Source organism: Symphalangus syndactylus, chromosome 17 (assembly GCF_028878055.3).
Source record: "Symphalangus syndactylus isolate Jambi chromosome 17, NHGRI_mSymSyn1-v2.1_pri, whole genome shotgun sequence".
Classification (NCBI taxonomy): domain Eukaryota; kingdom Metazoa; phylum Chordata; class Mammalia; order Primates; family Hylobatidae; genus Symphalangus; species Symphalangus syndactylus.
In genome coordinates, this window is record NC_072439.2 from 87,177,829 (window position 1) to 87,199,918 (window position 22,090).

The 22,090-nt window shown below is 43.7% G+C and overlaps 1 protein-coding gene and 1 long non-coding RNA gene across 13 annotated transcripts in view; one reads left to right on the top strand and one right to left on the bottom strand.

Annotated features, from left to right (window-relative positions):
• Positions 1-20,952, top strand: part of MAP3K13 (mitogen-activated protein kinase kinase kinase 13) — a 206,514-nt gene extending 185,562 nt beyond the window's left edge. For all 9 annotated transcript variants that reach the window (XM_063621924.1, XM_063621920.1, XM_063621923.1 and 6 more), the window contains 4 exons: positions 4,822-5,608; positions 9,202-9,272; positions 12,042-12,339; positions 14,158-20,952. In XM_063621924.1, the coding sequence (XP_063477994.1) occupies positions 4,822-5,608; positions 9,202-9,272; positions 12,042-12,339; positions 14,158-14,259 (1,258 nt within the window). In that variant the 3' untranslated portion in view covers positions 14,260-20,952. The remainder of the gene's footprint in view (positions 1-4,821; positions 5,609-9,201; positions 9,273-12,041; positions 12,340-14,157) is intronic.
• On the bottom strand, positions 5,737-21,881 carry LOC134733168 (uncharacterized). 4 transcript variants are annotated; one of them, XR_010116686.1, is made up of 8 exons: positions 20,803-20,929; positions 13,026-13,119; positions 12,530-12,613; positions 11,801-12,312; positions 11,502-11,677; positions 8,922-9,026; positions 8,319-8,419; positions 5,737-8,197 (listed from the first exon to the last, which is right to left on the bottom strand). It is a non-coding gene; the product is annotated as an uncharacterized lncRNA (long non-coding RNA). The 4 variants fall into 4 exon arrangements; XR_010116689.1 differs by adding an exon at positions 21,781-21,881 and having other exon boundaries at positions 8,922-12,312; positions 20,803-20,874; XR_010116688.1 differs by adding an exon at positions 21,469-21,881 and having other exon boundaries at positions 8,922-12,312; positions 20,803-20,874.
• Between the last annotated feature and the right edge of the window lie 209 nt (positions 21,882-22,090).

Consider the following 22,090-nt stretch of genomic DNA (forward strand, 5'->3'; position numbering starts at 1 on the left):
ACACAAACCAAGAATGTATTATGACGCCATCGGAATGGCAGTCATTCTACCATAGCTGGACTAGTAGGTACCTAACTTCTAATAAGTAACTACACGGACTAATTCCAATTTTGCTTTTATCTACTGCCCCAACCATCTAATGGTCAAGTTCTGAGAAATTTTTTTCAGATTCCACCTGACACAATCCTTGGGGTTGGGGGAAATCCCAACACCCGTTTTCTTTTGTTGTACTAATTAGGGACAGAGTCTGCCCAATGGCTGCTCCCTGCCTTCTGCCTACAGTTAAAACCAAGAGCACTGGGGAAGAGAATAGAACTATTTAACTTTTTAAAATATGGGCTCATGTTTGCTTTTATTTTGGCTGTGAAAAATGTTTGAAAGAGTTTGACACCACAAGTAGATGCTTAGTCAATGAGCTAGCTGAACACGAGGAAGGCAACCTGCAAAGAGCTGTACTGTCAGCTGATTGTCTCTTGAAGGACTTCAGTTTCAGATGATTTGGACAGTCCAATGATTACCTAGTGAGAAGTCTGGAGACCTTGACGGAAATTAGAGAGGAGAAACCATTCAACCATCCTTAAGCCCAGGTTTCAGTTTATGTTTAGTTAGAGACTAAAAAGAAGTGTGTCAAGTTCAATCATGGACATTTCCAGCCTGTCGTAAGTGAGTACAGTCCAAAAAGATAGTCTAAATACCCTGTAATAAAGAGAGGCTTGAAATGGGGAAGAACTATGCCATGGGATCAAAAGACTTGGGTTCAAGTTATGAGTTCTGCCATTTGCTAGCTTTGTGATAGATACAAGCCAGCATAACCTCAGTGCACTTCTCCATAAAATGGGTATTGTAATAGTAGGAACCGAGTGCTTTCTGCAGTACAAGTTGGCCAGCTGACCATAGAATTTTGAATCTGGGACAGGAAGCTGCCAATAGCAGACAATACCCTACCCACCTTATCATAAACCCTTAATACCTGGAACTTCCATGCTAAGACAAGTCCTTAACTGTACTTTTCCTGTAAAAGAAGAAAAACCCATCTCCTGCTGCCTGCTGCCTACTTATGAGCTCTGGCTATTCAATGTGTGGCCTCACTTTAGCATCATCTGAGAGCTTGTTATACTTGCAGGCTCTTAGGCCCCACCCCAGCCCTACTAAATCAAAGTCTTCATTTTTAACAAGCTCCCCAGGTGATTTGTATGTGCCTTCAAGTTTGAACTCTGACCTTCAATAAACCAGATTGAAAATTAGGAGAGACTTTTTTTCTGGAGCTATGAGAGCATGAACCACTTTGGCTGGGCTGTGAGCTCTTTGTCACATATGGTGAAGACAGGACTGTACCTGTGGTTTCCAAGCAAAGCCTGGAACACCCACGGGCTTGTACAGAGGCTTCTCAGAGGCTATTGCAGGGGTAGGAAGGACAAGGAGGGGGAGCCTGGGAGCCCTGCAGAGAAGGGCTGCTGCTCTCCACTTCAACCGGTTCCACTATACCTGTTTTATACACTGCGTTTCTCATAATAATTCGAGAGGATTCTGTTGTTAAAAACAAAAAAGTCTGGGCCCATCGCCTGTAGAATTTCATGCTGACTTGTGTCTTTCTGGTCCAAAGAAGGGTAAAGCTACTTGCTGGTAGGAAGAAAGCAGTGGTTCTTCCTGGTAATCCTAGAGGCTCTGCCCTGAATCAGTTCATCAGTTCAGAAACCATTTGTTGTTCACCTGCAGGCCTTGGAGTCAGTGTGGGCAAGTTTACCTTCAGGCCTCTGATTTTCTTTTGCACATAATCTTCACGACTGGCCCAGTGGACACTTGAAAACAGTACTGTGAAAGAACTCCCTCCCTTTAGGATCAAAGTGAAATGCCAGTGTCACTCAGCACTAGCCCTTCTCTTCCTGCTTCTACTCAACCTCCTGCTGAGCTCTCTTTCCTCCTTCTCTGACTCCTCCCTTCCTTTTCCTTCCTTCAAGCTTCTCTGAGTACTCACTATAAACAAGACTCCTTGCTTGCTAGGGTGAGGTGTACGATATAATATAGACGGAATAACAGAAATCCTCTATAAGTGGACATGTAGGTTGTTTCCAGCTTTTTGCTATTTCAAATAATACTGTAACATAACATCATCAAACATGTATTTTGATGCACATATGGGGGGACTTCAAAAAGTTCATGGAAAATGTAATTATAAAAGATAACAAAAATATAAACTTTACTTCTCAACATAAGCTCCATCAAGGTTAAGATAGTTTTGTAAGTGATGATATCAGCCATTTAATTCATCCCTAAAGAACTGAGGGTCCTGGGAATGTATCCATGTCAATACAGTCTTTTTTAGATTATTAACTGAAGAAAAACGGATGCCCTTTAAAGGTATTTTCAGATTAGGAAACAAAAAGCAATGAGAAGGAGCCAAATCGGGACTGTAAGGTGGATGCTTAATGACCTCCCATAGAAACTCTTGAAAAATTGCCCTTGTTTGATGAGATGAATGAGCAGGAGCATTGTCATGGTGGAGAAGGACTTTCTGGTGAAGGTTTCCTGGATTTTTTTCTCATTATGTTTTGGCTAACTTTCTAAAACACTCTTATAATAGGCAGATACTGTCATTCTTTGGCCCTCCAGAAAGTCAACAAGCAAAATGCTTTAAGCATCCCAAAAAAACTGTTGCCATGACCTTTGCTTTTTTTTTTTTTTTTTTTTTTTGGTAGAGACAGGGTCTTGCTATGTTGCTCAGACTGATCTCAAACTCCTGGCCTCAAGCAATTCTCCTATCTTGGCCCCCAAAGTGCTAGGATTACAGGTGTGAACCTGTACCTGGACGACCTTTACTCCTTTTTTTTTTTTTTTTTTGAGATGGAGTCTCACTCTTGTCACCCAGGCTGGAGTGCAGTGGCACGATCTCGGCTCACTGCAACCTCTGCCTCCTGGGTTCAAGTGATTCTCCTGCCTCAGCCTCCCAAGTAGCTGGGATTACAGGCGCCCACCACCACGCCTGGCTAATTTTTATATTTTTAGTGGAAATGGGGTTTCACTATGTTAGCCAGGCTAGTCTCGAACTCCTGACCTCAGGTGATCCACCCGCCTCGGCCTCCCAAAATGCTGGGATTATAGGCATGAGCCACCGCGCCTGGCCGACCTTTACTCCTGACCAGTCTGTTTTGACTGGACCAGTTCCATCGCTTGGTAGCCATTGCTTTAGTTGTGCTTTGTCTTCAGGATCATACTGGTAGAGCTGTGCTTCGTCTCCTGTTACAATTTCATTTATTCAAAGAGATATTTGAAGATCTTGATCCCAAGTGTTTAAAATTTCTATTGAAAGTTCTGCTCTTGTATGCAGCTGATCTGAATGCAATAGTTCTGGTTCCCATTGAGTGGAAAGTTTGTTCAACTTTAATTTTTCTATCAGAATTGTGTAAGCTGAGCCAAATGAAATGTCTATTGAGTTGGCTATTGTTTCTGCTGTTAATCATCAGTTCTCTTCAATTAGGGCATGAGTAAGATGAATTTTTTTCCTCACAAATTGATGTGGTTGGTCTGCTCCTGTGGGCTTCATCTTCAACATCATCTCATCCCTTCTTTTTTTTTTTTTTTTTTGAGACAGGGTCTTGCTCTGTTGCCCAGGCTGGAGTGCAGTGGCACCATCTTGGCTCACTGCAACCTCCGCCTCCCAGGTTGAAGCGATTCTCCTGCCTCAGCCTCCCGAGTAGCTGGGACTACAGGCATGCACCACCACGCCTGGCTAATTTTTGTATTTTTAGTAGTGACGGGGTTTCACCATGTTGGCCAGGATGGTCTTGATTTCTTGACCTTGTGATCCACCCTCCTTGGCCTCCCAAAGTGCTGGGATTACAGGCATGAGCCACTGCGCCCGGCCCATCCCTTCTTAAAGAAGTTATCCATTTGTAAACTGCTGATTTCTTTGGGACATTGTCCCCATAAACTTTTCATAAAGCGTCGATGTTTTCACCATTCTTCCACTTAAGCTTCACCACAAATTTGATGTTTGTTCTTTAATTGTAGCAGAATTCATGTTGCTCTGATAGGGGCTCTTTTCAAAGCGATTGTTCTTAGTGCCTCAAACTAGATCATGCTTAGAGATGTTACCAATAAGTTGGTATGAGTTTATTTCGATGTGAAAAATTTTGAGATCCATGCATAGTTTTTTCTTTTCTTTTCTTTTCTTTTCTTTTTTTTTTGAGACGGAGTCTTGCTCTGTCGCCCAGGCTGGAGTGCAGTGGCGCAATCTCGGCTCACTGCAAGCTCCGCCTCCCGGGTTCACGCCATTCTCCTGCCTCAGCCTCTCCGAGTAGCTGGGACTACAGGCGCCTGCCACCACGCCCGGCTAATTTTTTTTTTTTTTTTTTGAGACGGAGTCTCGCTCTTTCACCCAGGCTGGAGTGCAGTGGCGCAATCTCGGCTTACTGCAGGCTCCGCCCCCTGGGGTTCACGCCATTCTCCTGCCTCAGCCTCCCTCGTAGCTGGGACTACAGGCGCCCGCCACCTCGCCCGGCTAATTTTTTGTATTTTTAGTAGAGACGGGGTTTCACCGTGTGTTAGCCAGGATGGTCTCGATCTCCTGACCTCGTGATCCACCCGCCTCGGCCTTCCAAAGTGCTGGGATTACAAGTGTAAGCCACCGCGCCCGGCCGCATAGTTTTTTCATAATATGCATTTTCCATGAACATTTTGAAGACCCTCATACGTTATCTCTATTGGATAAATCCTGGTGACTGCTGATTCAAAGGCTCTGTGTATTTTAAGTCTTAGGATACATTTTCCCAAACTTGAATGTGTTTTCATGTGTTTCAGACTAAACCTGTTCTTTCCTCCCAGGCCAGACTTGTTGAGATCGGAAGGGATCCCCACCACAGAAGTGGCTCCCACTGCATCCCCTTTGTCCGGAAGTCCCAAAATGTCCACCTCTAGCAGCAAGAGCCGATATCGAAGCAAACCACGCCACCGCCGAGGGAACAGCAGAGGCAGCCATAGTGACTTTGCCGCAATCTTGAAAAACCAGCCAGCCCAGGAAAATTCACCCCATCCCACTTACCTACACCAAGCTCAATCCCAATACCCTTCTCTCCATCACCATAATTCTCTGCAGCAGCAATACCAGCAGTCCCCTCCTGCCACGTCCCAGAGTCACCATCCCAGACTCAATATGCACGGACAGGACATTGCAACCTGCACCAACAACCTGAGGTACTTTGGCCCAGCAGCAGCCCTGCGGAGCCCACTCAGCAACCATGCTCAGAGACAGCTGCCAGGCTCGAGCCCTGACCTCATCTCCACAGCCATGGCTGCAGACTGCTGGAGAAGTTCTGAGCCTGACAAGGGCCAAGCTGGTCCCTGGGGCTGTTGCCAGGCTGACCCTTATGACCCCTGCCTTCAGTGCAGGCCAGAACAGTATGGGTCCTTAGACATACCCTCTGCTGAGCCAGTGGAGAGAAGCCCTGACCTTTCCAAGTCACCAGCACACAATCCTCTCTTGGAAAACACCCTGAGTTCTGAGAAAATGGAAGAAAATGAATTCAGCGGCTGTAGGTCTGAGTCATCCCTCGGCACCTCTCACCTCGTCACCCCTCCAGCGCTACCTCGAAAAACAAGGCCTCTGCAGAAGGTAAAGTGTAATGACGAGAGTGGCCGGCGTCACTACCTTCAAAGAATGCCAGAGCCTGTCATGTTATACACATTAGAGAGCATATGTAAAAAGTGTACATTTTGTAAAAGGACAAGATGACAGAAACATAAATAGAAATTTATTTTACTTTAAATTCGTTTTTTCCACACTGCTTAAGTGATAAACCATGGAATACACTTTAGGAACTACTGAACCAGAGGGCTGAGTCAAGTGTATGTATAACAATTTATTTATAGATAACTATATATTGGGGATATGGGCTGGACACAGTGGCTCACGCCTATAATCCCAGCACTTTGGGAGGCCAAGGCAGGAGGATCACTTGAGGTCAAGGGTTCGAAACCATCCTGGCCAACATGGTGAAACCCCATCTCTACCAAAAAAATACAAAAATTAGCCAGGTGTGGTAGCACACGCCTGTAATCCAAGCTACTCGGGAGACTGAGGCACGAGAATTGCTTGAACCTGGGAGGTGGAGGTTGCATTTAGCCGAGATCGCGCCACTGCACTCCAGCCTGGGTGGCAGAGCGAGACTCTGTCTCAAAAAAAAAAAAAACTATATAGTGGGGATATGTAATCAAAATAGTTTGGAAACTACTATGCTATGGCTCTAGTCCTGAGGGATGTTAGGGGAAGTAAGGAGCCTGTTACAGGGTAAGTTTAAGAAGCACAGTATTCTCTCATCCCCTCATACAGATTCCTAGTGCACATAAACAGTCCTCTGCTTTGAGAAATCTTGCAGTAAACTTGTTTAACCGTGCATTTCCCTCACCTATTTGAACATACAGCCTTTTAAAATTAACATCTATTAATCCCCTGTGGCACTAGCTTTCTTCACAATTTACTTTGGAAAACATTGCCTTAATTGACAGGCATCATGACCCAGGTAGTTCTTAGTCATTGAAACCTGTTTCTCTCCTCCTTATCCACTGGCTGCCTGGGATTTGTCAGCTGGGAAGCAGACTACCATAGCAGTTAAGAGCACGAGCCTAGGAGTCAGACAGATCTTAATTTAAAGCCAGGCTCTTGGCCAGGTGCAGTGGCTCATGCCTGTAATCCCAGCACTTTGGGAGGCCGAGGCAGATGGATCATGAAGTCAGGAGTTCAAGACCAGCCTGGCCAACATGGTGAAACCCCATCTCTACCAAAAATACAAAAATTAGCCAGGCGTGGTGGCAGGCACCTGTAATCCCAGCTACTCAGGAGGCAGAGGCAGAGGCAGAGAATTGCTTGAACCTGGGACGGGAGGCTGCAGTGAGCCGAGATCCAGCCACTGCACTCCAGCCTGGGCGACAGTGTGAGACCTCATCTCAAAAAAAAAAAAAAAAAAAAAAGCCATGCTCTTCCATTTAGTACCTCTATGGACCTCAGTTTCCTTGTCCATAAAATGGGCCTAATATTGGACTCTGCCTCATCAGTTGATATAAAGACTACAGGCATAAATACATATAAAGCATTTGGAACAGGGCTTGGAACGTAGCACTTTTCCAAAAGTATTAGCTCTTCTTGCTATGAGTCAAAAAATAAGATTATGTATGAAAAATGTTTACAACATGGTAGACACCCACCCAATTCTAAGTATGGTTTCATCTCATCATCATTGTTCACCAGGAATTTAGCTGAAGGAATGAAAGGGTATAAAATGTAATGAGTATGTTTGGTCAACTAGGCATTGAGTAGAAAAGAAGCTGAAGCTGAGGGCTGTCGTCTGGGAACTGCATTTCCCCCTCCACCTACATTGCTGCTCCTGTACTGACTAAGCAGTCCCAGAGATTAAATTGTGTTTCAGGGGCTGGCCGTGGTGGCTCACACCTGTAATCCCAGCACTTTGGGAGGCCAAGGCGGGTGGATCACCTGAGGTCAGGAGTTCGAGACCAGCCTGGCCATATGGTGAAACCCCATCTCTACCAAAAATACAAAAATTAGCTGGGCATGGTGGTGCACTCCTGTAATCCCAGGTACTCGGGAGGCTGAGGCAGGAAATCACTTGAACCCAGGAGCCAGAGGTTGCAGTGAGCCAAGATCGCACCACTGCACTCCAGCCTGGGCAACAGAGCAAGACTCTGTCTCAATAAATAAATAAATAAATAAAATTGTGTTTCAGCTGGTGCAGTTGATTTGGGCCAATCCATTCTCTGCTCCTCCAGCTCCGATGGCCAGTAACTTGTATTTTTTGGTAACTTCTTTATTAAGATATAATTTGCATACCATACAGTCCCCCCATTTAAAATGTATAGTTCAATGTTTTTTATCCACAGAGCTGTGTAACTATCACCACAACCAAATTTACAACACTTTTATCATGCCAGAAACAAACCCCACACCCTTTAGCAGTCACCCCATCCCCCAGGCTCCCCCAAATAACATGTATCTTTGAAACTTTCTCATGCCATTGTGACACCATCTACAGATCTTTAGGCCATAGAACACACACATTGTACATTTGGCCTCATTGGAACCTCACTCCCACAGAGAGCTCAACTTTTCTTTACCAAAACATAGTCCCACAGGTCCTCCTAGGGTAAACTGCTCATCTCAGCAGTCAGGATAACTTCATCTCTGTCCTTCCTATTTAAAAAAGAAAGCATATCAGAATACAAATGAGTAAGAGTCATGGTATTTTAGAACTGACTTTTAAAAAGGTAAATTATTCAATATTTGGTACAGTTCCTTGGACCCAATTACCCACCTTACAAGCGACTGGGTAATCCAGTGTATCATGATGCTGTCATTAAGGACAGTTGATCTTAAGTGTGGCTGCTCCTATGCCCTTGGTTTGAGATGAGTTCTCTGTAAAGGAAGATCACCTCAGTCAGGACACTTACCCCGCCTTCCAGATCAACCACGGAGCCCCAGCAATCACGGGGCCTCAGGTGTCCCAGCCAAAGCTCCCTTATTGCTGCCAACATGCTGACTCAATAAAAATGCATTAAGCACTTTCTTTTAATTGACAAACAATAATTATATATATTTATAGGGATAACACCAATTTTGTATGCAGTATTGTATTGATGGAGTGAGGCATAAAGTACAAACAGGATATAGTCTGACCCTCAAAAATGTCTATCTAACTACATAATATTAGTGGAAAAAGGGTATATAAATTAGTATATATATAAACTAATGCATAATATTAGTGAAAATTGGTATATAAAAAGGGAAAAAGTAATTGTTGGGCTTTGAGGATTTCAAATATCACTTCTATAACAGAGCCTGGAACCACTAGTGACAATGATTACAAGAGACTGCCCCCAAATCCAAGACCTCTCCAACTTCCCTCTCCATCACTCACCTCTGGACACTTTAATGGAGCCATCATCTCTCTGAGGACAAAGAAAATTTCACTGAGTTTTACACGTCTTCCAGCATCTCATGCAGGCCTGCCATCATAGGTACCCTGGAAAAGTTGCTAAATGAATAATGAGGACATGTATGTTTAAAGATGACATTCAGCAAGCTACTACTAAATGAATGCCTTTTGATGATAATTACATTTTTTACCGGTAGTGGGGATGGGGTGAGAGAGAGTGACACTAAAATAAATAAAACTCTTTTCTCCTTGTTCTCCTCAGAGTGGAGATGACTCCTCAGAAGAGGAAGAAGGGGAAGTAGATAGTGAAGTTGAATTTCCACGAAGACAGAGGTAAAACCAACAAATGCACATGATTGCTTTTAGTGGAATGGGGAAAAAAATCCTAAGTTTGCCACACCTACTCTTCAACCACAGGTGATTCCCTGGCAGCCACCTTATAGAGAACTTTGAACTCACTGTGTTCATGTTTTCCTGTTGGCACATTTTGGCAGTTGTTCACGCACAGCAGATCCTAGTTCATCCGCATTCATTTTACAGCAACTTCATGATGAGGAGCATGAATACAGATTCAAGGTTACAACTGAGAATACAGTGGCCAGTTTGTGACAGATGGCCATGCTGTTTTATGGGTAATTGTGTTGGTTTCTAGTGAGCCTCCCTGTGTTAGTCTGCTCAGGCTTCTGGATGCTTAAACAACAGAAATTGATTTCTCACAATTCTGGAGCTGGGGAAGTTCAAGATCAAGGTTCTAGCTGACTCAGTTCCTGATGAAGGCTCTCGTACTGGCTTGTAGACAGCCACTTTCTTGCTGTTTCCTCACATGGCAGAGAGAGATCTTCCTTCTTTTAAAAGGTCACAGTCTTATTGGATTAGGGGCCCACTCTTATGACCTCATTTAATATTAATTACCTCCTAAAGACCTTATCTAGAGAGTCTATCTAGATACAATTATATTGGAGTTTAGAGCTTCAACTGATGGATTTGGGAGGAAGGCAATTCAGTCCATAGCATTCCCCATGCCTTAGATTTTATACCTCAAGTTAAATATGATAAGCTGAGTCCACCTTCAACCCAGCCTTAGAAATAGCTTCTTGCTTAGATAGTGATAATAATATTCCTGCTAGGAGTCAATAAGGGCCATCTCCCCTTACTTCTAGAATAAAAGCTGCCCCTAAGGTAGAGGAGAAGATAGTTTTCCTACCAAGAGGTCTTTTTCTGCTAATAGACATTCTGTTCTTGAAGAGTAATGCTCTAAGAAGTCTCCCCAGGAAGATTTGTGTGCCTGCCCCAAAACAGGAATTCCCTACAAACCAAAGGACTCCTGGCCCTTTGATAAATTATATTCTGGATCCCCCATTATACACAAAATTGAAATCTGTTCTCATTCCCTGCTATTCCTGGACTCTTTATGACCTCTTCTTATATATCCCTGATCTGCCCCCCTGACCTCCCACCAACTCACCCCATCACCTGGCCTGGGCATCAGCCAGGCCTAGGTCATATGGCATAAAATCTCTTTGTACTAGGCTGGGTGCTGTGGCTCACACCTCTAATCCCAGCACTTTGGGAGGCTGAATCAGGAGTTCGAGACCAGCATGGCCAACAAGGCGAAACCCCGTCTCTACTAAAAATACAAAAATTAGCCAGGCATGGTGGTGCATGCCTGTAGTCCCAGCTACTCAGAAGGCTGAGGCAGGAGAATTGCTTGAACCCGGGAGGCAGAGGTTGCAATGAGCTGAGATGGCACCACTGCAATCCAGCCTGGGCGACAGAGTGAGACTCTGTCTCAAAAAAAAAAACAACTCTTTATACTAAGAAATACAGAAAGATAAGAAAAAGGCAGTCTTTATTATTTGTTTTCTTATGTTTTTTAAGCCAGTGTAAGCTAATATCATCCTTATTTACTAAGCTGCTTATAAACAATGGGAAGGAACTGAGGAACTTTTGCAAATTATCTCCCCAGAAGCGTTGGCTCATCAGAGCCAAACTCAGTTGTTAACTGGAATGAGCTACTAACTAGCTGGGCAGTACCCACAGCTGCAGAGTGAATGTTCCTTCCAAGCTCATTTCTGTTGGAGGCTGGTCAACAGAGGTAGTGAAAGCACTTGGGCCTCCAGGGCCACCATGCCCAGTGGACACTGGGCTCTGGGAAATGAAGCTGGGGTGGATTGACAGGGAGTTGAGGGATGGAGGTTAGAGAAGGACACTGATCAAAGTGTGTGTAGACCCAGCCCAAGCCTCTGCTCTGCCTTTTCTCATGGTGTGGCCTTAAACAAGTCACTTCCCTTCTCTGGCTCCAGTTTTCTCATCTTGGAAACGAGTTAGTCCAGAGACTCTCCAAAGTCTCTTTCACCTGTGAGAATCTATGACTCTCTAAATAAGAGGCATAATTTCAATTTGGACATGCCATACTATGCATATATGTACATAACGTGATTAGACAAGCTGATTTTTTTCAAAGACCAGTCATAGCCATCAGCTTGGAGTGTAGTGTTTAGTCACATAAATATATAAACCAAATGAAAGGGGAAATTAAAATTTCCTTCTTGTGTTAGTCACCTTGGGCTGCCATAACAAAATACTACAGATTGGATGGCTTAAACAGGAACTTATTTCTCAAGTTCTGGAGCTGGGGAAGTCCAAGATCAAGGTGTCAGCAGATTCAGTTTCTGGTGAGGGCTCTCTTCCTGGCTTGCAGACAGCCACCTTCTCTGTTTCCTCACATAGTCTTTGCCCTGCACATGCATGTTGAAAAAGGGCAGGAGGCAGGAATGGAGAGAATCTTTTCCTCTTTTTATAAGGCCACCAATCCTATTTGATTAGGACCCCACCCTTATGCTCCATTTAACTTTATTTACCTCCTGAAAGCCCTATCTCCGAATACAGTCACACTGGTATTAGGGCCTCAACATGGAATTTCATGGGGGATCAGTCCATTGCTTTCATGTTAAAAGTTAAATAGTTTCTACCTATCTTGATTTCTTAGGCCTCCTCGATGGCAGGAAAAAAACTAGATTATCTCTACCACTACTATGAGTGACAGATAAGGAAAGGAAAGTAGTTGTTCCTCTAAGTTTTCCTGGTTCTTCTTGGTTCTAGGCCCCATCGCTGTATCAGCAGCTGCCAGTCATATTCAACCTTTAGCTCTGAGAATTTCTCTGTGTCTGATGGAGAAGAGGGAAATACCAGTGACCACTCAAACAGTCCTGATGAGTTAGCTGATAAACTTGAAGACCGCTTGGCGGAGAAGCTAGACGACCTGCTGTCCCAGACGCCAGAGATTCCCATTGACATATCCTCACACTCAGATGGGCTCTCTGACAAGGAGTGTGCCGTACGCCGTGTGAAGACTCAGATGTCTCTGGGCAAGCTGTGTGTGGAGGAACGTGGCTATGAGGTGGGGGTTTCTCCCTTCTCCTCCCATCACTCTTCCCTTTTTTGCTCTTTGGGGTTCAAGTCTCTAGAGCCTTTACAATTTTCATTTAATAAGATACAACAGTGGCCTTGTATTAGTCTGTTTTCACACTGCTATAAAGAACTACCTGAGACTGGGTAATTTATGAAGAAAAGAGGTTTAATTGACTTACAGTTCCACAAGCTGTACAGGAAGCATGGCTGGGAGACCTCAGGAAACACAATCATGGCAGAAGGTGAAGAGGAAGCAAGCATGTCTTCACATGGTGGTAGGAGAGACAGAAAGCAAAGGGAAAGTGCCACCCACTTTGAAACCATCAGATCTCATGAGAACTGACTCACTATCATGAGAATAGCAAGGGGGAAATCCACTCCCATGATCTAGTCACCTCCCACCAGGTGCCTCCCCCAACACTGGGAATTGCAGTTCAACGTGAGATTTGGGTGGGGACACGGAGCCAAACCATATCAGGCCTCCAAGAAGTAAGTAGACGTACAGAGATCAACAGAGCTCCCAGAAATGAGGGCGGTTTCTCCCAAATGACACACACACATTGAACTGCTCAGGAACCCTTCATGTCAAGATTTAACTCAAACATCACCTCCTCCCACTCCTATCTCCCAACATGGTTAAAGGTCTGAGCCCAGGTCAGGTGTGGTAGCTCATACCTGTAATCCCAGCACTTTGGGAGGCTGAGGCAGGAGGATCGCTCTAGGGTCAGGAGTTCAAGATCAGTCTGGGCAACATAGCAAGACCTTGCCTCTACAAAAAAAATTTTTTTAATTAGCTGAGTGTGATGGTACATGCCTGCAGTCCCAGCTACTCAGGAGGCTTAAGGTGGAAAGTTCTCTTGAGCCCAGGAGTTTGAGGCTGCAGTGAGCTATGATCACACCACTGCACTCCAGCCTGAGCAACAGTGAGACCCTGTCTCTGAAAAAAAAAAAAATTATTTTAAAGGTCTGAGCCTCCCCCCTCCATACCCTGACTCTTCCCTGGATGATGCCATCATAGGACATACAGCACTTTATTTCATATTCAGGACTGCCTTTGGAGAGGCAGGCTAGCATAGTGGTTTTAAGTGTATAGCCTGGAATCTGACTGCCTGAATGCAAATCATAGTATTCCACTTACTGTGGGACCCTGGCGAGCCACTTAACCTCTCTGTAAAATGGGGATGATAATAGCATCTGTCTCATAGGGTTATCATGGGGACTAAATGGATTAACAGATGTATTAATAAAGTACTTACCGCCGGGCGCAGTGGCTCATGCCTGTAATCCCAGCACTTTGGGAGGCCGAGGCAGATGGATCACAAGGTCAGGAGATCAAGACCATCCTGGCTAACACAATGAAACCCCATCTCTACTAAAAATACAAAAAATTATCCGGGCATGGTGGTATGTGCCTTTAGTCCCAGCCGCTCAGGAGGCCGAGGCAGGAGAATCGCTTGAATCCAGGAGGCGGAGGTTGCAGTGAGCCAAGATCGTGCCACTGCACTCCAGCCTGGGCGACAGAGTGAGACTCCATCTCTAAATAAATAAATAAATAAAGTACTTACAACAGTGCCTGGGGCATAGTAAACTCTATATAAGTGGTTGTGTGGTGGGCACTGTTATTGTCGTAGCAATCATCATCATCATGTGTTTTCTTTCTCCATAAGCCCCACGACAGGACCTGGTGTCATTTACCTTTGTAGCCCCCCTACCAAGCACAGTGCCTGTTGTGTGGGAGGTGTTTGACATATATTTACTGAGTGATTATAGAAATGAATTAAGGTTTTATTTTGTCTTGCCTTTGCAGAACCCTATGCAGTTTGAAGAATCGGACTGTGACTCTTCAGATGGGGAGTGTTCTGATGCCACAGTTAGGACCAATAAACACTACAGCTCTGCTACCTGGTAATGAAGGAATACACATCCTGAAGATCTCGTGACTATACTGGCATTTCAGATCCACCCCACCCCCAGACTCGTCCCACTCTCTCCCAGCATTTTGTCTGGGAAGAGAGACTACCCCATCTTTACCACCCCCTAGAAATGAGCTGCAATAACAGGAACATGAGACTTCGCAAATCTCTGGAAAATAATATCCAAATGAAATTAAGTCTCACTGAACATTTCAATCAAGAATGGCAGGGATCTATTTTATTGAATATTCTAGCTACTGTAACATTGATATTTATTTTTGTTTGACATTTTAACACTTTGTACTGTAAAGAGTGAACTATATATGAGATAGAGAGACAATAATTTCTTGCAAAAAAAAAAAGATAAAGAAAAAGAAAAGAACAGAAAAAAAGAAATAAGTGGAATTTAGGAGCAACATCCTTGGGAATTTGTGGGGCCGGGAGGTATTATTGCTGCTTGAACAGGGGACCAGGTCTTTTGGCCATAAGTGATAAAGAAGAGCCAGAGCAAGACACTGAGCATTTTAGAACACAAAGAACAGCAAAGGAAAAGCAATTCCAGGCAACCTGTGAACAGACCATATTCACTTCAACCAGCTTGTCCAGGTGGCTTACGGAAATGACCTAGAAAAGTCTGGTGACCAGATACTTGCACCCAACGTCTTCAAGGGCGTGTGCTTCCTCTAGGAGGGAAAAACAGACAAACAAACCAACCTGTGTATGTGGAAGCTGGTTTCATTTTTAAATGTTTAAGCAGCAGTTGGTAGTGAGGTTTACAGATAGTGTCAAATCTTGTTTTTGGCAAATACGTCCCTTTTTAGTGCTGTCACTGTCATTACCTTGACAAATGTGCTACCTTGACCCAATGTGTTGATCTTTCAAACTCAAGTGCCATTTCCTTGTAGCTCATTTCCTTTCTGCCTGCTGACCACTTCCTGTAGGAACAAAGGTTGGGGGGCAGTACTGAGGAGGAGAAAAGGGTAAGAGAGGAAGAACATCTACAACGGTGTTAAGAAAACAAACGTGGAATTTATAAAACTCCATTCTCAGGATCACTCAGTTCAGCTACATGGAGAAGATGGAATCACGCCTCTCTGGAACCAGGTTGCTTGTGTACTTGAGTCATATTGATTCAAGCAGGAGAACAGACTTTGAAGGCAGCTAGGATGTATGTGTGTCTATACAATGTCTGAGCCCAAACCATCCCTTTGTTTTTATTCACTAACTCATTCTATCTTAGAAGTTCTTTTTTTTTTTGGTTTGTTGGTTTGGTTTTTTGTTTTTGTTTCTGTTTTTTTTTTTTTTGACAGAGTTTTGCTCTTTTTGCCCAGGCTAGAGTGCAATGGCACAATCTCGGTTCACTGCAACCTCCACCTCCCAGGTTCAAGCGATTCTCCTGCCTCAGCCTCCCGAGTAGCTGGGATTACAGGTGCCCGCAACCACGCCTGGCTAATTTTGTATTTTTAGTAGAGACGGGGTTTCACCATGTTGGCCAGACTTGTCTCAAACTCCTGACCTCAGGTGATCCGCCTGCCTCGGCCTCCCAAAGTGCTGGGATTACAGGCATGAGCCACTGTGCCCGGCCTATCTTAGAAGTCTTAATGACTGGCTACCACTGTCGGAATAAAGGCAAAAACAAGCAGCTTGCAAAAGGCAACTCCTCTGCCAGCACAATAGCATTTTTGTTCAATGCTACTTGTAAAATATCTTTTACTTCACTCCAAATCAATGCAGTTTTAAATAACTGGATTTGAACATTTGTGGAAAGAACAAGGGATGCTGAGCAGGGATAGGAAAGATTTTTACGTTGCCAAAAGCATGAGGTCCTGCCTGTCTCCAGGTTCATGGGCTCTGAAAAGCATTCCAAGGTACTTCATGGTGCCTTGGTCTTAAGGAAAGTTTTTTTTAGAATTTTATGTACAAATAGGTGTTGACCTAGTACCTGTCCCTGTCTCCAAGATAGATTACTGTCAAACGACCTCTCTAGATTCGCTGGACTCTCTGACATTACATCATGTTGGACGTTAGGAAATACTTGCACAGACAGCTGTTAAACCATTTCCAATGCACATGAAAATGTTGCCGCTCCTCTGGGTTTCACTGATTGCATCAGCCAAAAAGGAAAGGCAGGAGGGAATTTAGAGTTCCTTTTGCTTGTTTGATCCATTTGTTTACACTTTATGTTGATCCATTGATTTAAAATGTAGTGTCTGTGATTTATAGCTCTTAGATAGGATGAAGGAAAATGTTTAATTTATACAAAGAACAGTATTGTTTGCATTAAATTATTCCATTTTGTAAAAATTCTGTAGCTGGACTACAAGAAAGATCTTAAGTTATGGCATTATTATCATTGTTATTTTATTTTATAATATTATCATTCTCATTTTCTGTCGATCAGAAGGTGTGATTTATGATGTGGCACAATGGTTGTGTTTATTGCTAACCAGGAATTATTATGGATTTTATGATTTTAATGAAGGAATGAAAATGGAACTCCCATTTGGGAGCTCCCTGGTATTGATCTTAGCTGTGTTCCCTATTTTCTGTGTACAACAATCATCTGAGGATGCATGTTCTGCCCTGAAGTCCAATGGATACATTGTGATTTTGACTTGATCATGAAAGCTCCTGGGTGGGCCGATGACCCCCAGGATGTCAAATAGTGGATGGACATATAGTTCAAAAGCTGTAAATTTTCTAAAGTTTCTTAGGAAATAAAATCATGGGACTATATTAGAAATAAAAAGAGAATGATTTAATGTCCTGAGAGGAACAGACCTAGAGGGTTTCCGCACAGGGCTCATGGATTCAAGAATTGACAACATAGTTTGCAGTCTCCTTCCTGCCAGACCCCTTTGTTCTCCCACCTTTATTCTCCTAGTGGGGAGTAACAGGGAGACTAAAAAAAAAAAAATGGTATACAGTAGTCCCCTCTTACCCATGGCTTCACTTTTCATGGTTTCAGTTACGTTCAACGGCAGTCCAAAAATATTTGATGGAAAATTCCAGAAATAAACAATTCGTAAGTTTTAATTGCACGGCATTCTGAGGAGCATGATAAGATCTCGCCCCTTGCTGCCCTGGATGTGATCCTCCCTCTGTCCAGCATATTCATGCTGCTCATCCATTAGTCACTTAGTAGCAGCCTTGGTGATCAGATCGACTGTCTTGGTTATCAGATGACTGTATCGCAGTGCTTGTGTTCAAGTACCCTTATTTAATTAACAATAGCCCCAAAGGGCAAGAGTGCTGTGCCTAATTTGCAAATTAAATTTTATCATAGATATGTAAGTATAGATAAAAAAAACATAGTATATATAGGGTTTGGTACTATCAGTTTTTAGGCATCCACTGGGGGTCTTGGAATGTATCCCCCAGAGATAAGGGAGGACTACTGTATATACATGTAGGGCATGACATAAAATGCCTAACTGTGATGTCATCCTAGAACAAGACTAAAGAACTTTAAGAAGGAGGCCTGGTCACTTAGAGGACCAACGACTGGAAAAAAAAATCTTGAAAGGCTATATTTTCCATCCTCTGACTTCAGATCTCACTGTACTGTAAATCTCTCTGGTTCATTATTCCTTGGAACAGAGATGCTACAACTCTATGTCTTCTTTCTATCCAACATAAAACACTGGCACTTTTGTCCAATTCTTGCCCACCTTTAGTGGCAACAGAGAAACATGAGGGTCAGCTTCTATCTTACATCTTTCAGTGATGGTCTTCCTAGAAAACCTACCCCTGATACCTCATAATTTTGATGAGTTTTTTTGAATTCTCATCTTGATTATCTGTTACACTATTGTCATCACACACCTTATCTGGATTAACTGTTATGAGTATGTTAGGGTAGTACGTAGTGGCTGAATCTCAGTCATTCACTGTATAGTCGAGAGGTGAATAAAGTCCATATTGAACACATTTTTTTGAGTAGAATTGACTAGAGGTTTCAGAGAAGAATAACGTCCTTAGTGGAGGTTAAAAAGGGAAATACCTATTCTAGCCCAGCCTGGTCCTTCGCTGCCTGCCTTGTGATAACCGGGAAAATCTTGAATTGATGTATGTTTCTTTGAGAACAACTCCACAGTCATCTGAAGAGTGTTGAATCAAGAGCTCAGGGAAGTTATGAGCTAATTCTTCAGTCCTGACAAGTGTGTTACAACAGTGCTTCCAGGAACCTCACAAGACCGTGATTTCAAGCTGCTTCGTTGATGGAAAGTTTCACCATCTTGGGATGAATGTCCATGTTCTGTTAGCATCTGTTTTTGACTGACTGCAAGATGATGAGTTTTAATTTGGGTTGCAGATGAGCATTTGGTTCTGATTTTCATCTATTTCAAGATCATATCCTCTGGATAAGTTCCTTTTAAAATTGCTTTGCAGAGGGACTGAGAAGCCTGCATCTACTTTGAAATGATAATGGACCTTACTACCACTTAAGTTTAGACCTGTTTGCAAGATAGTGGGGAGCTCTGACTGAGAAAGACGAAGATGCTAGCTCTATTGTAAACTAGCATCTTCATCTAGCTACTTGAAGTTGAGATACTGTATTTTAAAATGTTGGCATCAAACAAATCTATCCTTCTAGAATTAAAGACATTTTGAGTAGGATTTAGTAAGTACTGGACATCTCCTGTAGAGCTTCATCATGCTAAATTATTCCCCTCTCTTTTTCTAAGTAATAGACATGCTTGGGTTTGGGATTTACCTGGCACCAACCCAGACTTTTTTTGGGGGGCGGTGGGGGCACAGGATCTCACTCTGTCACCAGGTTGGAGTACAGTGGCATGATTATGGCTCACTGCAGCCTCAACCTCCTGGGCTCAAGTGATCCTCCCACCTCAGCCTCCTGAGCAGCTGGGACCACAGGTGTGTGCCACCATGCACAACAATTTTTTTTTTTTTTAGAGATGGGGCTCTCCCTGTGTTGCCCAGGCTGGTATCGAACTCTGGGCTCTAGTGATCCTCCTGCTTTGGCCTCCCAAAGTACTGGGATTACAAGCATGAGCTGCCACACCCAGCCTCCAGACTACTTTAAATGCCCTCTCCCACTGTGGAACATTGGCATCCTTTAAGAATAAATGCATCCTTTTTGATCAAATGATTTACTCTTTTTTTCTTCAATGTCCTTAATGTCTCAATTTTTTTTCCTTTTCTTAAAACAGTCCCACTTGAACTCCCTGGAACTGAATTCTCCAGAACATAGTATTTATAATCCTTAGAATTCCTGCCCTGCTCTGCAGTAGCATGTGCTATGTTTTGTTTTCCCACTGAGCCAGAAGCCAAAATATTATATTACCACTTACCACCATCTACCACCTACCACCATCTACCACCTCCAAGACCAAGACCAACATTATGTATTGAGCATCGTTATCTTTCCTACTGAGCCTAGACACAACCTCAGAACCTCTCAACATAGCACTTGGAGCAACAATTGCCACTTGATTGGAATTGCCATTTGAGCTTCAGTTAGCCCCAATGGCAGAACGACAGGCTCGCGCTAGTGTTCTCTTATGGACCCACTTGTGGCTGTCAGGGGCGGTACCACAGAAAGGGGAAAGGCCACTTGCCTCTACCCACTGCCCTTTTGGACAATTCCAATTGAAGGAACGCCAATCACTGATGGATCCCATTCCAAAATGTCTCTTCGTTCACATCACTTAATGCTGTTGAATGAATATGTTCCTCCCTCACCTTTTATAAACAGAAAATTAATGTAAGTCCCAGTTACTTGCTTCTTAGACTCTGTGAGACTCATGTACCAAAACAATGTGACATTCTTTTCGAGACTTTGACTTGTACTGTCAGTATGAATTTAGTGCCTTTCCAGGCAGCAAAATGTTTCTTCTTTGCTGATTTCATAGGACAAATATCCTAGGATACTCACACCACTAGTGTTACCAACCTCACAGACTGGCACATTAGAATCATATTAATCTGCTTGTTTGCATGTTACAACTGATACTGCAAATGCCTATTCAAGTTGGACTGAACTAGGCTAAGCAGAGGACCCTTGTGGAACCTGGAGCATTTCTCAGGGACAGGTGGCTAAAGAGGGGAGCTCTGAAATCACTGCTCTGAGAAACAGGAGGTGGGTTAAGGCTTTTGTTAACTGTCACATGGCCAGGGCACGATGGCAAGACTTCACAGAGCAGAGCCCTAAGCAGATGGCAAGGCCACTGTAAGGAAGCTCCCGGCAGCATCCCAGGTCTGCTCTCCAGAGCCACTTCACAGCACTCAGGGATTGCTGGCTCCCGGCCCCAGGCTGCTGTCCAGTGACCAGGTGGACAGGGTCCTCCAGTGACTGCAGGCCGAGGGAACCCCAGCCAGCATGTGCAAGCTATTAGGAAGATGTCCCATCTTGCCCATATCACCCCAGTGGCTCTTCACCTTCAGAGTGACCACTTCCCAGACTCTGGAAGTAGGAAGACCCTCTTTGATGTTTTATTACAGTAATTTGAGCTCCTATCGACTTGGAGCAAATGAATTTCTCTTTTGTGGTTAAGTCTCCAAATGAAGCCCCTTACCTGGCTCCCCTGTGGTCTCCTGTACTGTCAGTCCCCAGCTCCCAGTGTTGTCTTCTGATGCCGGCTCCCTCTCTGTATTGAACGGCAATGGGAACAAGAATGGCTATCAAAGCAAACAAATGCATGGAATTAAACAAAAAGTGTACTTCACTGTTTTCTAGTCCTGGCTTTTTCTAACTGTACTGTTTGTGCCCTAAGAGCTGCCTTAATAATCTCAGCATTTGTCAGAACTTGAGGGAAAGGAAGACTTTCCATGATTGGGTTTCCTGCAGCCACAAAAAGCAGGTAATGGAGAAAGCTAGTTTCTGTGATTCTTGTATTTGACATAGCCACGAAAGGAAGGGGCAATCATCATTTTATTTGGTGACAGCCTCTTCTTGAGTATTCTGTAAAAGCTAGACCGGCACTCTGCTTCTTCCCTATGCTTTCCTGCTGCCCATCCGGTAGCTACTCCTGTTACTAGTGACCCCACTATACAGGGAACAGAGAGAGAAAATGAAGATGAAAATATGGCTTCCAAGAAATTATTTTGGTAAGAAGCATTGAGAGTGGAAAGCTTAAAACACCATTTTGGACTGTCCTATTTTCAGCCAATCCTAACTCCCACTGGCAAAGGTAGCTGAAAGTTAGCAAGATGTTCAAACAAGCACCACACTGAACACTTACATCCACTTATTTGGGAAATTGCTTTGCCTGTAAACTCACAACTGATAAGGCACATTATTGCAAAATTGTCGGGGTGGAGGGAGGGAGGCAAATCTAAGGATTCTGAAGAGGGGCAAAGGGCATACACTTGCGATGATGTGGAAAACATGTTTCTCCTTCCCTCTCCTTACTCCAGAACACCAAAGGCCACAGTCTTCAAAGTCTGCTGCCTCCTTCCCCGACTCTTGTTATCAAGGCTTCTTTTAAAGAAACACGTTTTAAACAATGAAATCCTTGGTGTGAAAGGATCATACCATAACCAAAAACCATCACCTGGGAATGCACTCTTCCTATGGAACATGAGTAATTCCCAAGAATTCATGTAGAACAAGAGGCCTAGATTAAAGTCTTGGCAAGACTCTTGGCCAAACGAAATCATCAACCCAGCAGATGATGCCCAAGAGCAGCAGTCTGGTAAGTCCTGATGAGTTACCCCTGTGGGGTGCAGGATCACAGGGCTGGTCAGTTTAGGTGCCAAGGTCCTTCTGTCTTTGGAAGCATTAATCCAGGTCTGTTACAATTCTGTACTGCAGCTAGAGAAAGTAATGACAGCTATAGGCCATTAAGATACAACACAACAAAG